Source organism: Notolepis coatsorum (assembly GCF_963971535.1).
Source record: "Notolepis coatsorum genome assembly, chromosome: 1".
Lineage (NCBI taxonomy): Eukaryota > Metazoa > Chordata > Actinopteri > Aulopiformes > Paralepididae > Notolepis > Notolepis coatsorum.
The window spans coordinates 12,790,026-12,808,731 of record NC_140165.1 but is presented as its reverse complement, the minus strand read 5'-3'; the positions used below and the strand labels follow the sequence as shown (position 1 = coordinate 12,808,731).

At 42.5% G+C, this 18,706-nt stretch overlaps 2 protein-coding genes across 4 annotated transcripts in view; both read left to right on the top strand.

Annotated features, from left to right (window-relative positions):
- The first annotated feature begins 492 nt into the window (after positions 1 to 492).
- On the top strand, positions 493 to 17,158 carry wdr12 (WD repeat domain 12). Its single transcript, XM_084320476.1, has 13 exons — positions 493 to 640; positions 1,164 to 1,258; positions 1,508 to 1,602; positions 2,697 to 2,803; positions 3,854 to 3,969; positions 6,232 to 6,386; positions 6,539 to 6,584; positions 8,700 to 8,785; positions 10,216 to 10,356; positions 12,783 to 12,888; positions 13,488 to 13,620; positions 14,138 to 14,210; positions 16,416 to 17,158. Exons 1-13 carry the CDS (start codon positions 600 to 602, stop codon positions 16,491 to 16,493), a joined length of 1,272 nt encoding a protein of 423 aa, XP_084176602.1. The 5' UTR covers positions 493 to 599; the 3' UTR covers positions 16,494 to 17,158.
- Positions 17,159 to 17,597: 439 nt separating this feature from the next.
- The window catches only part of ical1 (islet cell autoantigen 1-like), a 44,166-nt gene continuing 43,057 nt past the window's right edge, over positions 17,598 to 18,706 (top strand). For all 3 annotated transcript variants that reach the window (XM_084335778.1, XM_084335777.1, XM_084335776.1), the window contains exons 1-2: positions 17,598 to 17,664; positions 18,523 to 18,555. In XM_084335778.1, coding sequence (XP_084191904.1) covers positions 18,545 to 18,555 — 11 coding nt within the window. In that variant the 5' untranslated portion in view covers positions 17,598 to 17,664; positions 18,523 to 18,544. The remainder of the gene's footprint in view (positions 17,665 to 18,522; positions 18,556 to 18,706) is intronic.

The window sequence follows — 18,706 nt, the reverse complement described above, 5'->3', positions numbered from 1 at the left end:
TTATAAAGGCACACTAGTTAATTGTTGCTTTGGAGAAAGAACAACTAGCTACATTTGTCAGGGTCATGGAGCAACTGATTTCCTTTCCTACATGCTGTATGTCCTCCTAATGTACAGTCTCCTCCCCATCATATGTATATACTCTCTGTCAGGATCTATGGGTAACAGTACTGTATATTTGCATATCATATATGTCACAAATGTAACAGTACTATATACCTGTATGTCATGTATGTCCCTATGCCATAAATGTCATGTAAATGTCTGGAGTGGAGCGTAACAGAAAGAAGCATTTTGTATAAAAGTATTCTGTACTTCTGTATGACAACTAATAAAGAAACTTGAAACTTGTATGATGAATTGAAAATGGGGGACCCTGATGTAAAGTTTTCAATCAATCACTCCACACACGGCCGTCATCGATCGACTGCTCTGTGCTCGGCTCCAGTGGCTGCCTCCCCACATGGCCCACGCTGCCTGTAATCTCTGCTGACTGCATGGAGGGAGACTCGGTGTTATTTATCAAGTAGCTAGCAGCTCCTCTCTTCATTAGATGTCTTCTAGGTTGTGTTTGGCAGAATAACAACATACAGAGAAACATGTCTCAGTTACAAGCGAGGTTTTTCACAGACAACAAAAAGTGAGTAGTACCGACTTCCTGAATTGTAAGATAAGTAGCTATAACGTAAAATGAAAGACATGTTGATGACAGGCTAGCTAACTGTTTGGCTAGTGGCAAGAAGTTGAATGCAGCCATTTACCAATCGTTCAACGTTTTAAACTAACGTTAGCTGTTAGTTTAAAAGTAATTGTCTAACGATGTGTTTTTTTTGCTCGCCAGCTATTGAGCGAATCAATTCCAATAGGTATTTGTTGCTAACATTTCTATGTGGTACATAACTAACATGGTTGACCTGCTGAGATTGATTTCATTGTACAGCTATAGAAATGCAGCTGTTCCTATGTAATGCTTAATGTATGCCTTCCAATATGCAATGCAGCCTGTCTAAGTAAATGATGTAAACAAGACGAAAGTCTTTCTCTGGTCTGCATCCCCTTAACAATTGTATGTATTGAGCTGTACTGTACTGTACCCATTCTGCAATCTGTTAATAAAGTTTTCAATCAATCAATAAGGTAACAATCCCCACATTTCCTTTCAGATATGCTGTCGATGATGTCCCATTCTCCATCCCAGCTGGCTCCGAGGTACTGGACCTCAGCAATGTCATCAACAAGTTGCTGGAAGCCAAGAATGGTAAGACAGACATAATGTAGGCTGTTTTGATTTAGATACTGTAGCGAGTTCAGGGGGCAGCCGGGAATCAAACCCGGGTCACCCCTACCACAGGGCTAAACAGTCAACTAAACTAATGTGGTTGAACTTCCCAATGCTGGGAACTATATCTCCTTGCCTACTGCCAGATGATCCCTCAGTATTTAAACAGTTTTATCAATAACTTAATATAGGCCAACAAATGACTCGTCTTGTTTCCTGTGTCCTTAGTGTCTCACAACCAGGTGGAGTTCGACTTCCTGGTCCGGGGGCAGTTCCTGCGGTCGTCGCTGTCCAATCACATGGAGACAGAGGGCATATCGACGGTATTGTGAACGACCTCTGCTCCTTCACCCGAGTGGTCATCACACTGTGTGCCTGTCAGTTGTCGCGTTAATGATGATCCTATAAAGTTAAACCCGGCCTGCACTGGAGTGAGCTTTTGACTGCTTGGCGCGCGTCACGTAATGTCACAACTTTGTTTGGTGACGTCACGGTTCTTTACAGGTCTGATCTGACTTGGGCCGGTTGGTGAGAGAGACCGCCTACTAGTAGTAGAAGGGTTGCAGGTTCGATCCCCGATGTCGACGGAGCTAACGCAGCCAAAATGCCCCCGAGGAAGGGCACCTGACCCTTGATCCTGACCCCCTTATGTATATGTGTAGAACCTTCATCAAAGGGACTGCTATTGAAAATGTGCTTACATTTTCTAAAACAGTAATACAACACAAGTTTGTGCAGTTGTGTTTTGAAGTAGGTCATCATCATCATAATAATAATAATAGTAACTTTATTTGTATAGCACCTTTCATACAGGGGATTGCAGTTCAAAGTGCTTTACATCAGTAAGAAATAAGACATAAAATCAGTGTGAAACAAGCGGCAAGAGCAAAGCATAAAGTGGGATAAAATAATGCAGATATATTAATCTTAAATCATCAGAACCTCACGTTCCAATAGCCTTCTTGAATTTCTGTAATCTGTTACAAAACATGATACAGGTCATAGTATGCACCCAGCGGATAGTGGAGCGTAAGAAATTAAAGTAAATATAAGTCAAATAATAGCAAGGGTAAAATTAGCACATAAAGTGCAGACATATAAAATCACAGTTTTTCACATTAGGATCTAACGTCCCAACAGGCCACTTGGTTTATGGTTTGATTCAGTTTTAGTAGAATAGAATAGACATGAAATGAGCACATAAAGTGCAGATATATCAACAACAAAAAAATACAGTGCAATAAAATAGTTCTGGATTACTGTTTTAACATCGTGGCTGTGTCTGTTCTTGTAGAAATTATTCGTAGATATACAGTATATTTCTGACGCATGTGTCAATCTTTGTGTGCCTGGGTCTCTCTCTCTCTGTCTCCGTCTCTGTGCCTGGGTCTCTCTCTGTCTCTGTGCCTGGGTTTAGGAAGATGTGGTGGAGATCGAGTATGTGGAGAGAATCACAGCCCCTGAGCCAGAGGAGTGTATGATGCACGACGACTGGATCAGCTCAGTACAGGCAGACTCTGAATGGTAATTCTGACTGTAATAAGACACTAGTGACGCACCGACACAAACTTGATCAATAATCACACAAAGAGAGATGCTAGACAATTACATCTCAATTACTTATGTCCAATGATACAGAAACGCTTGGTGTAAGTCTGTATTGTTTAGTTAAAGTAATGGACCAGTGGTCGTTATCAGACGATACTTGAGGCTTATTACTGTACCTGGAATCTGTATTGCCAGTGAAAAAGTGGTACTGGTGTATTTTTTTACAGATTCTGTTGCGACACCCTCCCACCCCCAATTTTTTGTAATCGCAACGTTTTGCCTTTGTGACCAAACAAGCAAGAAAGCTTATTGAAATAATGGACTCTGCGGTATAAATCTTCCTACTTTAGTGGACTAAGGAATGGAAACCTTTTTGATAAAAGCAGATACGAAATCTTTCGACATTGATCCATTTACAGAAACCCCTTCCTTTTGGTATCAGTATACATTCATTTTAAGCATATCATGTTTCATTTAATCTCATCTCTTACTTTTGAGTTTGTAGTCGTTCACCTAGAGCGCAATATTGTCTCTTGGCGTTTGTAAAGGCAATCCTATGGACCAAAGTTGCCTTGAGGCTCCAGGTATTGCGTTGGTGGTCCGACACGCTCCGAATTTGCAGTCCAAAAGAAAAGATGATAAAGATCCGATGTGTACTTTATAAAATAAACAGGATTTATTTGAAAGCTAATAGTAATTATTTATTATCATAATAAACAGCCCCAATAGCTGCCTATAACTATAAAACAAACAAAAAAGGGTTTGGTAAATGAACATAAACTAGCAATTAAGTGCGGTCAAAAACTCAAACTACCTGCCATGTTATAGGAGTGGTTAGGGGGAAAAAGGGGGAGTAGACCAGGTAAGTCTCCATGTTGGAATTCATTATGACATATATTAATAAACACAAAGCACAAAGACGATGATAAACTATATGTCTAATGGGGCAATACAGCAATTACGGCAATTTTCATCTAGAATTTGGCTCCTACAGCGTTTTTTATATCAACGTCTCCGATCGTTCAGGATCCTGACGGGGTCGTACGACAAGACGGCGAAGATCTGGTCTCTGGAAGGCAAGGCAGTGATGACGGTGGCGGGACACACGGACGTGGTCAAGGATGTGGCCTGGGTCAAGAGAGGTGAGGACAGGAGCCAGGGAGACCCTGGGGGCGACAAGAGGCTCAGGAGGTCGAGCGGTTGTCTGGTAATAATCGGAAGGTTCCCGGTTCGATTCCCGGGCAGCGTGTCGAAGTGTCCTTGAGCAAGACACTTAAAAGAACAAGCCAACATTTTGGGAAATTAGCTTACCGTCTTCTCCAGAGAGAGACAAGAAGATGGATACCAGTTTCCTCTCTGTGCGTTCAGTAGAAAGCTATCTGGCTGCACGTTAGCCTAGCTTAGCACAATGAATGGAAGCGGACATGGCCGGTTAGCCTAGGCATTGTCCAACTAACACCTCTCCCGAAGGCTAACCGGCCATGTCCGCTTCCATTCATTGTGCTAAGCTAGGCTAACATGCAGAGAGATGGCTTTCTACTGAACACACAGAGAGGAAACTGGTATCTTATCTTCTTGTCTCTCTCTGGAGAAGACGGTAAGCTAATTTCCCAAAATGTTGGCGTGTTCCTTTATCCCCTAACTGCTTCCAATGAGCAGGTTGGCACCTTGCATGGTTGCCTCTGCCGTCGGTGGGTGAATGCGAGTGAACAAAATTGTAAAGCTTTGGATTAAAGCTGTTATATACGTTATGTTAAATATACCATTTAAGGCCTAAATCCTGTAGTTAATTTGAGTGTCTGAAGATTTTCCACTGCTGTGAATGATTTGAATTGCCGATTGGAATCCAATGAACGCTTTGATTGGCCGAGAGTGCTGATCGTTGTTCAAGGACGTCCCCATTGGCTACAAAGAAATGATGCTTACATCTATTGTTTATATGGCAATTTGACTAGACAACAATTTCTTGTTGGTTCACTTTTCTTAAGGTTATATTTATTTATTTCTCCGTAATGAGATTTGTGGGAAAGGTGTTTTGAAATTATTATGATGGAATACATTTTTCTCCTCGCCAAAATTACATAATGCAGCTTTAAAGGTGCTATAGATGACATTCAGCCACTCGATGTCGCACTAAAGCACCAGCATGTCATTTATCCAATCGGGTGCGTTCCACGTGGGGAAGTAAGGAGGGAATACATGCATGTAAACAACAACATGGACCTGCACAAATTCTTTAACACTTTGGGTGCCGGAAAACGCTTTACAGCGTCATTCCCGGCCATACTCAAGTTGCCGAAGGACGCTTTACAGCGTCTTTAATATCAATATTTCAAAAATCTGTGATCGGATTCATATTTCCCCTCCGCTGGCCTGAGATCCACCAGGAGGACCCACTGAGCTCTCTGGCGGTTCAGGAGCGCCATCTGGTGGCCGATCGGCGCAATCGCCAAACAGGAAGTGCTGTGGAGGTTGTGCTGGTCGGCCATATTACTTCCGGGCACTCGGTTTGGCTCCCGGCACTCTAGCTCGTCACAATATATAGCGATCCATTGCCAATAACTCGATAAACAACATGATTTGGACGTATATAGTATTATACAAGCTGGAAATGGTTCATCAGGATAAACATCCCATAATCTACACCACGCTGATCGTCCAACGGCGCGAGGAAGATCCGGTAAGATTCAGCGTTATTTTTAAACGTGTTCCATATAAACTGTTATGATGAACATATGACCCACACTAGATTAATGATATAACGCTGCCCACGGAATTATAAACGATCCCCCGCCCATCCGGTCATCATCAGATCATACGTAGATCATTCTAGAAGTACGTCCAATTGAAATTTTTTATATCGCCCCGATTGCCATCAAACTGTATTTCATCATCAATATAATGCATTTGGGGCTATAGATCACGTTCTGGAGAAAGCTGCAGAAAGAGATGAAAACATACTTATACATTAGACCATACTTTACTATGAATATGTGAATGAAAAAGTTTAACGTTGCTACACAATGAACAATACATATAGGACTTTGAATGGGCCCTAATAATGGCAATGTAGCAATAGAATTTAAAAAGTTATAGCCATGCAAAGAAGGGGTACTTCTCCATAGACAAATAGAGCTGGCAATCTATGGTATATCATGAATTTAACCCATGGCACCCAAAGTGTTAAATGATAAATTCATTAATCAATATATTTTTGGGGGGAAAAGCAATACTTTCATTCTGCACTTTTATAAAGAAAAAAAGATTACACAAATGTTATCTATAGCACCTTTATGTCGTATTATGCTAAACACTGCAAATACAATTTTCTTTAAACCTCTGTATGAACTAAAATGTACTTGATAGTCAACCGTTCACCCCTCTTTTTTGTTTCTCTTGTGCAGATGGTCTGACCTCTCTGCTTCTGACGGCCTCTCTGGACCAGACCATCCTGCTGTGGGAGTGGAACTCTGAGAGGAACAAGGTGAAAGCCAGACACTGCTGCCGCGGACATGCAGGGAGCGTCGACACCATCGCCGCCGACCCCACCGGTTCAAAGGTACGAGGAGGAGGAGGAGAAATGAGCTATGAGCTGGAGAGTATATAAAGGGAGCCAGGAGAGGGGATGTCGGAGGGAAGGAAAGGGCGAGGGATGATTGGGATGCGACTCTGGGTCGTCATTAATCAATGTTTTGTGTTGCGTCCTTTCAGTTCTGCAGTGGCTCCTGGGACAAAATGCTGAAGATTTGGTCCGCAGGTACGCTGTGGGAATGTTTAAAGCTGCTCTATGATGTTTAACGAAGGGGAATTTGAACCTCTAATGTCCTAAGAGGAAGGCCAGAGGCCTGGAACACGTGTTTGAACGTGGTCCTACCTTACCACCACATTTACAAATACAATGAACTAGGGATGCCCCGATCGATCGGCCACCGATCGTTATCGGCCGATAATCAGTATAAATATGCGATCGGTGAATTCCGATAATGAGTCATATTCGCCGATCGCGGAAACCGATCAAGCGGAGATCTCACTCGCTGTCTGTCTCAGACACACAGGACCTGCAAACTGCCGCTGCTCCTCTTCCCTAGCCCCGCCCGCACCCGTGTACAGTTTGTAAACACAGAGGAGGAGGCTCTGCTCGAGTCTATAGTGCATTCGACCTGAGCTAACGTTAGCTACCTAGCTATCGTTACTGTTTAAACAAAATTACCCAGTCAACTATTCACTTTTAGTAGGCATTGTCTAACGGTATTTAGCCGGCTAGCTACTGATAGCTCCTGATATCAACAAATGCTCCAGCAAGTCTAGTAGTCCATGTTGATACCTCCGTTAGCTCGCGTTAGCTAGCGCACGTTAGTTCACTGTTCAAAACGAAATGTCCCATTGAACTAAATAGTTCCCTGAGGCGTCGTCTTAACGTTAACGAGGCTTGCTGAATGTGATATGACCAAAGCACAGTAACGTTATACCAATAGGGTCCTTGCTGGAGCTGGAGGCTACTAGAGTACACACAGTGGAGCTGTTTGCAGATAGCGAGCATTTTGACTTGTTGCGTGGTGCCGATGTCTCGCAGATAATACAAGTCTAATTATATAATATATATATTTTATAAAAAAATTAAAATAAAAAAATTATATAAAATAAATCTTTATTTTTTTTAATCAAAAACGATCGGTATCGGATCGGTATCGGCCGATATGGCTCACGACGATCGGTGATCGGTATCGGTGGCAAAAAACGTGATCGGGGCATCCCTACAATGATCCATGTCCTAGGTTTATTGTTGGTTCACCTTTCTTAAGATCATTTTCATGATGGAATACATTTCTTAACTCATCCAAACTACATAATGCAGCTTTACAGGTGCTATAGATCAGGGGTTCCCAAACTTTTCAGGCCGGGGCCCAGAAAATAAGGCGTCAGAGAGCCGCGGCCCAATGCACATCGTCTGGCTTTTTTTTTTTTTTTTTTGCCAGACGACCGATTTTTTAAGCCAAATATCACTTCAATCCTATTAAGTTAGTTCAAGTTAGTTATTCATTTATATGTGCTATTTATGAGAGGGCTAACTTGTTGCAAAATAATAATGATAATAATAATAGCCTCATTAAAATACTATTGTTGCTTCGGTTGTTTTCAGCGTTTTATGTGCATAATCTGTTATTTAGTTTGAAATGTTCGTTGAAATAAGTAGATTTTTCGTTTTTGTTTATTTATTAAGTTAATATAAAACCATATAGTCACATTTTAGAATACAATAGAATAGAATTTTAGAATACAACTAGAAACACTGTCCTGGCCTGCTTCTAAGTTCAGTGGCCTGAAAAAAATTTTTTTAATTAAAAAATTAAAAATTAAAAAATTAAAAATTAAAAATTAAAAAAATATTTTTTTTTATTTTTTTTTATTATTTTTTTATTTTTTTTAAATCATCTTGCGGCCCACCCGTGGCTGCTCGCGGCCCACATTTGGGTCGCGACCCCGACTTTGGGAACCACTGCGTATAGATGACATTCAGCCACTAGAGCACACTAGAGCGCCAGCATGTCATTTATCCAATTGGGTGCATTCCATGTGGGGAAATGGGGAAATAGGGAGGCGATAAATGCACACAACATGTAAACAACTACATACATTTTGGACCAGGCAAATCTTTTTTAAATGTACATTCATTAATCAATAATTGTTTAGGGGGAAAAGCAATACTTTTATTCTGCACCTTTCAATAAGCACATGTGGATGTATTATATATATATATCTTTTTTTAAATTATTACATAAAATGTAATCTACAGCAGCTTTTATGACCCTAAGCAATGCTTAATTAACAGCAAGTCCCTAAACACAGTTCCTTCTCCTGTCCCGCCCCCTAGTGGCCACAGAGGAGGAGGATGAGGTGGAGGAACCCTCCAACAGACCCAGGAAGAAACAGAAGACTGAACAGCTGGGCCTGACCAGGGTCAGTACTGGCCACATGCTCCCATACTGGACTTGGGTTTCATTCTCTAGTGTTAGATGGTTAAATGGTACATTTAGTAAGATTAGATTAGGTGTGTTCTTTGTTCATTCCTGGGAGGAAATTGGGCATTTCTATATTTCATCTTTTGTATAAATGAAAACGAAGTAACTTTTGCAGACCTTCTGAATTGATGGGTACATCTTGTGATGTCTGACTGACACTATCTTCTCTTGCAATTCTTTATTAATTCTTTCTTTCACTGATGTTTTGGTCACATGACCTTCATCGGGCAGACGTACCTATTTCCATATATAGACGGGTTTCTTGTTCATAAACATACCATGTTCGAGCCAATCAGTAATACCTGCTGAGTCATGTGACTGAGTTGCCCCCTACCGGCGCGAGATGCTGCGCTAAAAAAGTACAATGGAGCTCTATGGAGAAACCACAACACTCAACTGACTAAAAGTATAATGGAGCTCTATGAAGTAACCATGGCACTCGCCTGACTAAAAGTATAATGGAGCTCTATGGAGAAACCATGGCACTCCCCTGAATAAAAGTATAATGGAGCTCTATGGAGAAACCACAACACTCAACTGACTAAAAGTATAATGGAGCTCTATGAAGTAACCATGGCACTCGCCTGACTAAAAGTATAATGGAGCTCTATGAAGTAACCATGGCACTCCCCTGACAAAGTATAATGGAGCTCTATGGAGAAACCATGGCACTCCCCTGACAAAGTATAATGGAGCTCTATGGAGAAACCATGGCACTCCCCTGACAAAGTATAATGGAGCTCTATGGAGAAACCATGGCACTCCCCTGACAAAGTATAATGGAGCTCTATGGAGAAACCATGGCACTCCCCTGACAAAGTATAATGGAGCTCTATGGAGAAACCATGGCACTCTCCTGAATAAAAGTATAATGGAGCTCTATGAAGTAACCATGGCACTCCCCTGACAAAGTATAATGGAGCTCTATGGGGAAACCATGACACTCCCCTGACTAAAAGTATAATGGAGCTCTATGGAGAAACCATGGCACTCCCCTGACTAAAAGTATAATGGAGCTCTATGGGGAAACCATGACACTCCCCTGACTAAAAGTATAATGGAGCTCTATGGAGAAACCATAGTGTAGTCTGCCCGTTGTTCTGACCAGGATTACGTTCCTCTCTGCCACCTTGATGCGTGCACACAGAGTCTGACGTCGATGAGAAACCTGTCTACTATACATCTTTTGTTTTAGTTAGTTTTTATTCGCCAGCAGGGTGTTTGGGGTAAAAACAACAAAAAAGCTTATCGTGGTCTTGCTGGATTGTTGTCGCTTGTACCACGGACTACATGGATAAAAACAAGACAAATGTACCTAGTAAAGTCATGAGAATATGTCTCACGAGTCACGACTCTGTCCCCCCTCAGACACCCCGGATGACGTTATCTGGACACAGCGAGGCGGTGTCCTCCGTCCTGTGGTGCGACAGCGAGGAGCTGTGCAGTGCATCCTGGGACCACACCATCCGTCTGTGGGACGCCGAGACCGGAGGCATGAAGACCACACTGGTGAGACACTGACACACACACACGCACGCACACACACACACACACTCGCAGACACACATACACAGGTTGGATAACTCAACCTTTTATAACAACCTTTTATAACAGCCTTCTATAACAACCTTTTATAACAACCTTTTATAACGCAACCTTTTATAACACAACCTTTTATAACTCAACCTTTTATGACAACCTTTTATAACGCAACCGTTTATAACGCAACCTTTTATAACACAACCTTTTGTAACTCAACCTTTTATAACTCAACCTTTTATAACACAACCTTTTATAACACAACCTTTTATAACCTTTTATAACACAACCTTTTATAACACAACCTTTTGTAACGCAACCTTTTGTAACACAACCTTTTATAACTCAACCTTTTATAACGCAACCTTTTATAACCTTTTATAACACAACCTTTTATAACAACCTTTTATAACTCAACCTTTTATAACGCAACCTTTTATAACAACCTTTTATAGCTAACACAGAATACATCTTCAAGAAAGCTATGCATGTATTCAAGAATAAAATCTATCTGATAATGAATCCATTGAATTGGAAGTTAATTGATCTCGCAAGTGTGTGTGCGTGCGTGATAAGCACGCATTCACATATGGAGTCAGAAAAAACCTGGTCTGGATCACAGGACTGAGGCCCAGTCCACACGATCACGGGTATTTTTGACAGTTTTTTTTTTTTTATTATTAAAAAAAATTTAATTCTGTCCACACGACTGGTTTAAACCTTGCACAGAGTGACGTCATATACATGTAGTACAATGCCAAAGCAGTAGGTCGCGATGTAGTTCAAACATGAAGGCCATTTCAACCAACCAGAAGGGGTTTAGGGTTAATACCGGAAACTGACCTGAAGCTGGAACAATAACATCCCTCCTTGCTCACAGCCAAACAATTCTACAGTTTGCAGCTAGAACAACGTGCAATAAACAAAAAAGGATACATTCACTGTGTGTTCTGCCTCATTTGTTGATGAAACAAAACCAACATCGACACAATTTACCACCAAGAGCGGAGTTTAGTCTCACAAAAAGATCTGCGATTTTGTTAGCTTACATGCTAACGTAATAATGTGGTAACGTTAACGCTAGTAGAATGAATGGATGCAAACGTTATTTAACACATTGCAGAATGGGTACAATACAATACGGCTCAATACAATTGTTAAGGGGATGCAGTCTGGACTGGGTTTCTTATAACAATAACTTGACAACACATGAGTTTAGTTTAGCCGCAGCTACTGGTTTACTCTGGTCAGGTCAGGAATGCGACAACAGACATCATCAGTCGATCACAACACTCTTCAACACAGACGATACGTTTCGAACAAAAGTTTGTTACAATCATTTTCATATAACGCTACTTGGGACAGCTCTGCTGTAAACACTGGAAATAACCTCGGTTTCTATGCCCACACGCAACCACTGCAACCGGGATGTGTGCAAAACTTCACCCTGGACTCCGGTTTTCAAAGACCACGGTCACGGTTACATTAAACCCAGCGTTCGTGTGGACAGCCCCTGAGACTGCCTATAAGCTGCCATTGGCCGACTGTTTGAGTGGGAATTCTCCTCCCCTTCCGCTATCTGCGACACTATTTTACACCGTCGCTGCATCCCGGGCTTAGCGCCGCCCAGGATGATTGTGATTGGTTTAAAGAAATACAAACAAGCCAGAGCTCCCCCCCCCCCCCCCCCCCCTATAGCGGAATGAGAATAGATTCAGCCAGACCCCTCTCTCTCTCCAGCGCTGGCACAGTGCTAACATAGGTCTGGCTACATGAGACTAGGAAAGATGAAACTAAATGACTGGCACCTCCTCACTGGCTACATGAGTAGAGCTCCGGACTCATGATCGGAAGATCACCGGTTCGAGCCCCGGTCAAGGCCGTTGTCGGAAAGTGGTGGTGGTGTTGTTGTCCAGCAGGGGGCACTCTGTCCTCTGGACTAGTCGGTAACAATGCCCCTGTTACGGTGATGGGGACACATACAGCTGCGAGTGCCGTCCTTCGGATGAGACGCTAAACCGAGGTCCTAACTGAAATTCTGTCATTAAAGAACCCAGGACGCCTATCGCAAAGAGTAGGGGGTTCACCGACATTCCTGGCCAAATTCCCAATCAGGTCTCTGACATCAAGGCCACCTAATCATCCCTTCACCTTAATAGGCCGATATCAATCCCTGTCTCCTGAGCCGTTCAGCCATTGTGTAGCAGCCGTGTGATGTGTGCCTGGTGCCAGTGTGTACGGCAGCCATTGAGCCTGCTGTAGCCCAAGGTTGGGTGCTACCAGTGGTGGTGAAGGAGGCAATTTCCACCCTACATTTTGGGGAGCGCTTTGAGTGTCTAGAAAAGCGCTATATAAGTGTAATGTTCATTCATTCATTCATTCTTCTCCCTCTGCAGACGGGCACTAAAGTGTTTAACTGCCTCTCCTACTCTCCTGTGTGTAAACGGCTGGCTTCAGGCAGCGCAGACAGACACATCCGACTGTGGGACCCTCGTTCCAAAGGTACGTACTTTACTACCGCTGCCGCTGCGGGCGACTCCACTGTCAAAGGTATCGGCCTCTCCGTTCCATAAAGTAAATGAGCCTCTGGGATTCCAACGACTTCAATTTAATTCTCCAGGCTGAGATTCGACGGTGTCATGAAATCCTATACTTTGACTTGTGTTTTTCCGATTCTAGGTAAACAATTATTACTTCACAACATTGCATTCATGAATGAACTAAATAGATAAACGACACACGTGAATTTTTCATTCACTTCAATGAACTACATTTTCAATGTTAGAGATCGACGCAGTTGTAATTTCATGTTCATATCATCACAATACATAGATATATTCTTTACACCCCTAGTTGGATTGAATCATTTCACTCCCGACTACTACACGATATCGTATGAGCAAAAAGTACAAGGGCATTTATTTAGTGTGCGGTAGCTCTCTGCCTATGTTTCCCCCCTCTCCCTCTTTCTCTACCCCTCTCTCTCCCTCTTTCTACCCCTCTCTCCCTCTTTCTCTACCCCTCTCGCTCTTTCTCTACCCCCCCCCCCCCCTCTCTCTCTCATCTGCTAATGGCAGTGTGTTGTCTGTACCTCCCCTCAGACGGTTCGTTGGTTCTGCTGTCTCTGACGTCCCACACGGGCTGGGTCACCGCCGTCAAGTGGTCCCCTTCTCACGAGCACCAGCTGGTCTCCGGCTCCCTGGACAACGTGGTCAAACTGTGGGACACCAGAAGGTCCGCGGAGCGCTATTAACACTTCACACTTTGTACACAACTAGCGGCTACTGTGCCACACGTACAACGCGGTGATGGTAGAGGAACATACAAAGTAGGAAAGCCATCTTCTGTAACTCTGTAAACCGCGTGAGCTTAAATCTACCTAGCGACGTTATTATACAGACCAGGGTCCATATTCTCAAACGCCTCTCAAGGTGGGAGTACTGATCTAGAGTCAGTTTCAGGCTGTTTAGTTTGAATAAGGTCACGATGACGAGTGTTCTGGAGTCACGACGCCAGAGCAGCACTATGGGAAGCTTTGTGAACATGAAGCCCTGAGCTTTTTAAACATGTCCCCCCCCCCCCCCGGGACCCAGATTGAGTATGTTTAGTCTCACCCCTGGGACCCATTAAAACACTTTAGTCGCCTAAAGACACCCCCAGAGCCCCTAGACCTTGTGTACTGGGTCCCATGCTGTACCCTGTATGTTGTCCCAGACGTGTGACGTGTGTGTGTGTGTTGTCTGACCTCCAGCTGCAAGGCCCCCCTGTACGACCTGGCCGCCCACGAGGACAAGGTGCTGTGCGTGGACTGGACAGAGAGTGGGGTAAGAGACGTCAGGACCGTGTCTTAACCTTTTCACTGCAGCACTACCAAACGGTTAACCCTTTCACTGCGACAATACAGAAGGTTAACCCTTTCACTGCCACACGACAGCAGGTTGACCCTTTCATTACCACACTACAGAAGGTTAACCCTTTACTATCATACTACAGACGGTTGTCTTATCAATGACTTGCTTGCAGTCAAGATGTACGAAACGGATTGTTTTTTCATTGGTACATTTCCGTTTTATACCGTTTCGAATACGAGTATAGTTTCGGAGAGGTCTAGTAATTTCAGAGAAATTCCGCGGTAATAGCCCTTTAGTGGAATACACAAAACACATTGTCATTTTTCGGCTGATTTATGAATCATTTTCAAATAAACGCTAGATTATCGATAGTATATGTGTACTTATGCACGCTAGAGAAGCGGGCTGAAAAATCTATTATCCATGACCTGGTCAGCGCTAACGTCATACACGCACACACACAGACACGTTGTGATTGCTATGAAAAAAAACATCTGATTAACCCAATACTGGTAAAATAGAGTCCTTACCTCACATCAGATGTTCTGCAAAAAGATTAATCCAATTCCTGATCGCCATTCCAAATATTGATCGTGTTTATTGATCCAATGATATAGTCCGAAACACATAATCGACGCTGCTCTGAGGGTCCTCATCCTCAGTCAATCTGGTAACACGACACCGCTTGCCAGAGATGGGAAAACCCTGGACCGGACTTTTTTTCTGATGCACATGGCCACCCAATCCAATCCAATGATGTGCATTACCATCCGGGAGACGATAGGCGGCGGTATTTGCCCTTTTCGAGCTCAGAGCCATTCCCAATGATAACGTCAGGCTGGATGGATGAAAAATTAATGGATATCGCTAATAAAAGAAATAACGATTAAATAACGAGAAATCTCATCATTGGCACTCAACGCATGGCCAGTTAGGATGTTTTTTGGGGGTTATTTTATACATAAAGTGGTCTGACGTGTCAGCTTACTGTCCATGGGTGCTGCGTGCCGCCCACAATCTGCCCGTTTCACATTCTAAATATCTCTCTCTCTCTCTCTCTCTCTCTCTCTCTCTTTCTCTCTCTCTCTCTCTCTCATGACGATACAAATCCATCTAAAATTCCTAGATGACATCGGTCCTACAACATAGGCTACACACAACATAGGCTACACACAACATAGGCTACACACAACATAGGCTACACACAACATAGGCTACACACAACATAGGCTACACACAACATAGGCTACACACAACATAGGCTACACACAACATAGGCTACACAAACATGGACTACACACAACATGGACTACACACAACATAGGCTACACACAACATGGGCTACACTACACACAGAGATCATTCATGAGTTAACACTGCTGCTCGTCACACAATAATGTGTGTTAATGCATAATGTTAGCTAACTACAAAAATACAGCACGCCGCCACGCCTGCATGATGACTGTAATTAGTAGCAACATTTGTAAAACTGACTGAAACCTTCGGTGTCACTCCATTCCTCCCGACTCCTCTCTCTCTCTCTCTCTCTCTCTCTCTCTCTCTCTCTCTCTCTCGGTGTGTGATGCTAGAGTGAGAACGCGCTGTCGCTCTGAGTGAGATCAAATGAATGATCCAAGCTTCTCATTCTTTTCATTTTGCCTCAGCTGTTTCTTGGCACTGGCGGCGAGCAGGAAATTATCTAGACTCCACTCATTCACTTATTATTATCTCATGTGTTCACTTTATTTAACATTTCTATACTTAAAACGCTAATTAACCATCAAGAATATCCGGTTAATTTAAAATGACTGGTTAACCAGCTAACCGGATATCCTCACACATCCCTAATTTGAAATATTCTGCTGATATTTAGCTATTGATGTTTGCACACTTGCTAAATGACTGTAATAGTACACAGTGTATAATGTTATCATCATACATGGGGTCATGGAATGTTCATTCACAACCGTTCCAAGCCAACAGGGTTATCTGGAAAGACTGCTTTTATTTTTTTTTAATGCACCTCGGCTGTTGACATGGCTTTCAAGACTAAAAATGTAATTACCAAAACAAAGACGAGCGTCCCAAATATTTGAGTTTTCCCCCCTAAGCCACGTGGAAGTCATCGAGTGAAACGAGTTGAATAGATGTGTAACTCGTCGTGTCTTTTCTTTGCAGCTGATGTTGAGCGGCGGAGCGGACAACAGGCTGTACACCTACCAGTACTCCTCCTGTGTGACCGACGCGGGGGCATAGCACCTCAGCCAACATCACACCACAGACGGACAGAACGGACAGACATATATATATATATATATACAGGTGCAGCTCGATAAATTTGAATATCGTGGAAAAGTTATTTTATTTCAGTAATTCAATTCAAAAAGTGAAACTCGTAGATTATAGATTCATTACACACAAAGTGAAATATTTCAAGCCTTTATTTGTTTTAATTTTGATGATTATGTCTTACATCTCATGAAAGCCCAAACGTCTGTATCACCAATAAAAAAAATTAAAATACTGTAGATGTATTTTTCTTTTGTATATATTTTACCTTTATTTTACCAGGTAGTCACTTGAGATCAAAGATCTCTTTTTCGAGCAAGACAGGGGCTCCTTTTGCACAAATTACTGCATCAATACAGCTAAATATATAGACTTTTCCACGATATTCTAATTTATTGAGCTGCACCTGTATATTGACCTTTATTAATTCCAGTACTGAGATATGACTGCTGGCTAAAAAAAATAAAGCTAGTTTTTTTTATGGTCTTATTTTACACATTTGCTTTGTTCACTGTCCCGGTTATTGTTCCTATATTGTTCTTCTTGAGTGAATTCTAACAAGTGTTTGCATATTGTCTCTTTTTTATTCCTGTGAAATGCATTTAGAAGATGACTATAAATTGATTTTGTTTCCCTAAGATGGTGGCTGTGTTTCTTTGTGTTGTGTTGCAGCAGATACTGGTGTTACTTGATAGTCCTGCATTTACAGCAGTTTTGATTCTTGTACAAGACTTTACATTCATACAGTGTACAGTCGGTTGGTACTTCCTCGTGTTTTTCTGACTGGTAATAAAAGTAAGCGAAACTTGTTTGGGGGAAGATTTTTATTTTCTTCCTCCAACTGGTCGAGACCTGAGATGTTCTGCCTGGCACAACAGCGACCCCGTGTGGCGGAGGACGGCCACAGCAGCTACTTAGCATATCCTGTTTCTCTGACTCCGAGATGATGATGGGAGTAGGGTCCAGCTGCAGCGCCGGGGAAATCCTCTCAAAGTAGGTTCGTGGCTGCCACAGGCTTGCCCAGTGAGAGGATTCTCCGGCGCTGCAGCTGGACCCTATTGGATGATGGCTAGAAGAGGAGGCTAGCCAGCCCGCACTGGATAGATAGATGCTGCTGCTGGAATCAACTGAAAGCAAGGTAAAGTTTAAAAAAAATCGCCCTTTTAGCATTATATCCAAACCACACTTGCGCGGGGAAATGAGCTGAAATGACTTGGTGTGTATCACACTATTAAGTCCAGCAGCAGCCAAGTGTTTGCATGGCATTAGCTGCAAAGCTACGCATTATTCCCAGCCACAGGATCTATAACGTTAGCTAACCTGCTACTACTAGCAGCACAAACAATGTTCAGCCTTCTTCTTCAAGGTGGTGGCGTTCTCTTTTTAAGTAATCATTTATGTTATTGTATTTGAATGGAATGGGTCGACCGTCGATACGAGTCCGGTCAGGTGTGATTCATAATTGTAATGCATGTTTGCGTGTAAATTGCTGTCATTATTAAATGATCCCCCTGGTTTTGCTGTAACTGAACACCTGCTAGAAGACACAACAAGGCAGGCAGCCAGCTGGACTCATCAATCTTATTATAAACTTATCTTTTGTAGTTGTACCTCTGGTAAAGCTTTAGTTTCTACCTGTGCCTTAATAGTTTGTGGTGCAGGTCGCTTTGTGTCGAGCTACAAAACAACAGCTGTCACTGAGTGTGTCATCAAGTGTGTGCTGTGCTGACTGGTGGGGACACTAACGTGATCTGTCATTTTGGGAGATAAGTTAACAACACTGTGCAAGGTAATGAAGAGTCATCTCTTAGATTAAGCGTGCTATAATAATAATAATAATAATAATAATAATCATTTTAAGTGTAGCCACTAGCCATATACCTGTTTTGGCATTTCCAGTGTTAGTCTTTGTGTCGTGTGTTCATCGGAGTGCATTTTCCTTCCATCACCTGCCTCTGATCATGTTATGTTTATGTCTGTTGTTTTTCATTTGTAGGACAGAAGAAAACCTGCATTAGATGATGGACGGGTATGTATGGGGACCTTTTCTCCCCCTCGATTACCCTATCAGTACTAGGCAGAAAGAGTATTGAAAAATACCTATGACTGACTCTAATATAATTGTTTGCATTTGTACTTTAGGTTGTACTTTAGTTTGTATATTTTGTATAGTGTTTGGT

Bases quoted from the DNA above. Each gene is read 5' to 3' on its own strand.
- wdr12 (XM_084320476.1), top strand. From the start codon at position 600: ATGTCTCAGTTACAAGCGAGGTTTTTCACAGACAACAAAAA. The intron at 3,970-6,231 runs GTGAGGACAGGA...TCTCTTGTGCAG, and splicing joins TGTGGCCTGGGTCAAGAGAG to ATGGTCTGACCTCTCTGCTT. The intron at 13,621-14,137 runs GTCCGCGGAGCG...TCTGACCTCCAG, and splicing joins AAACTGTGGGACACCAGAAG to CTGCAAGGCCCCCCTGTACG.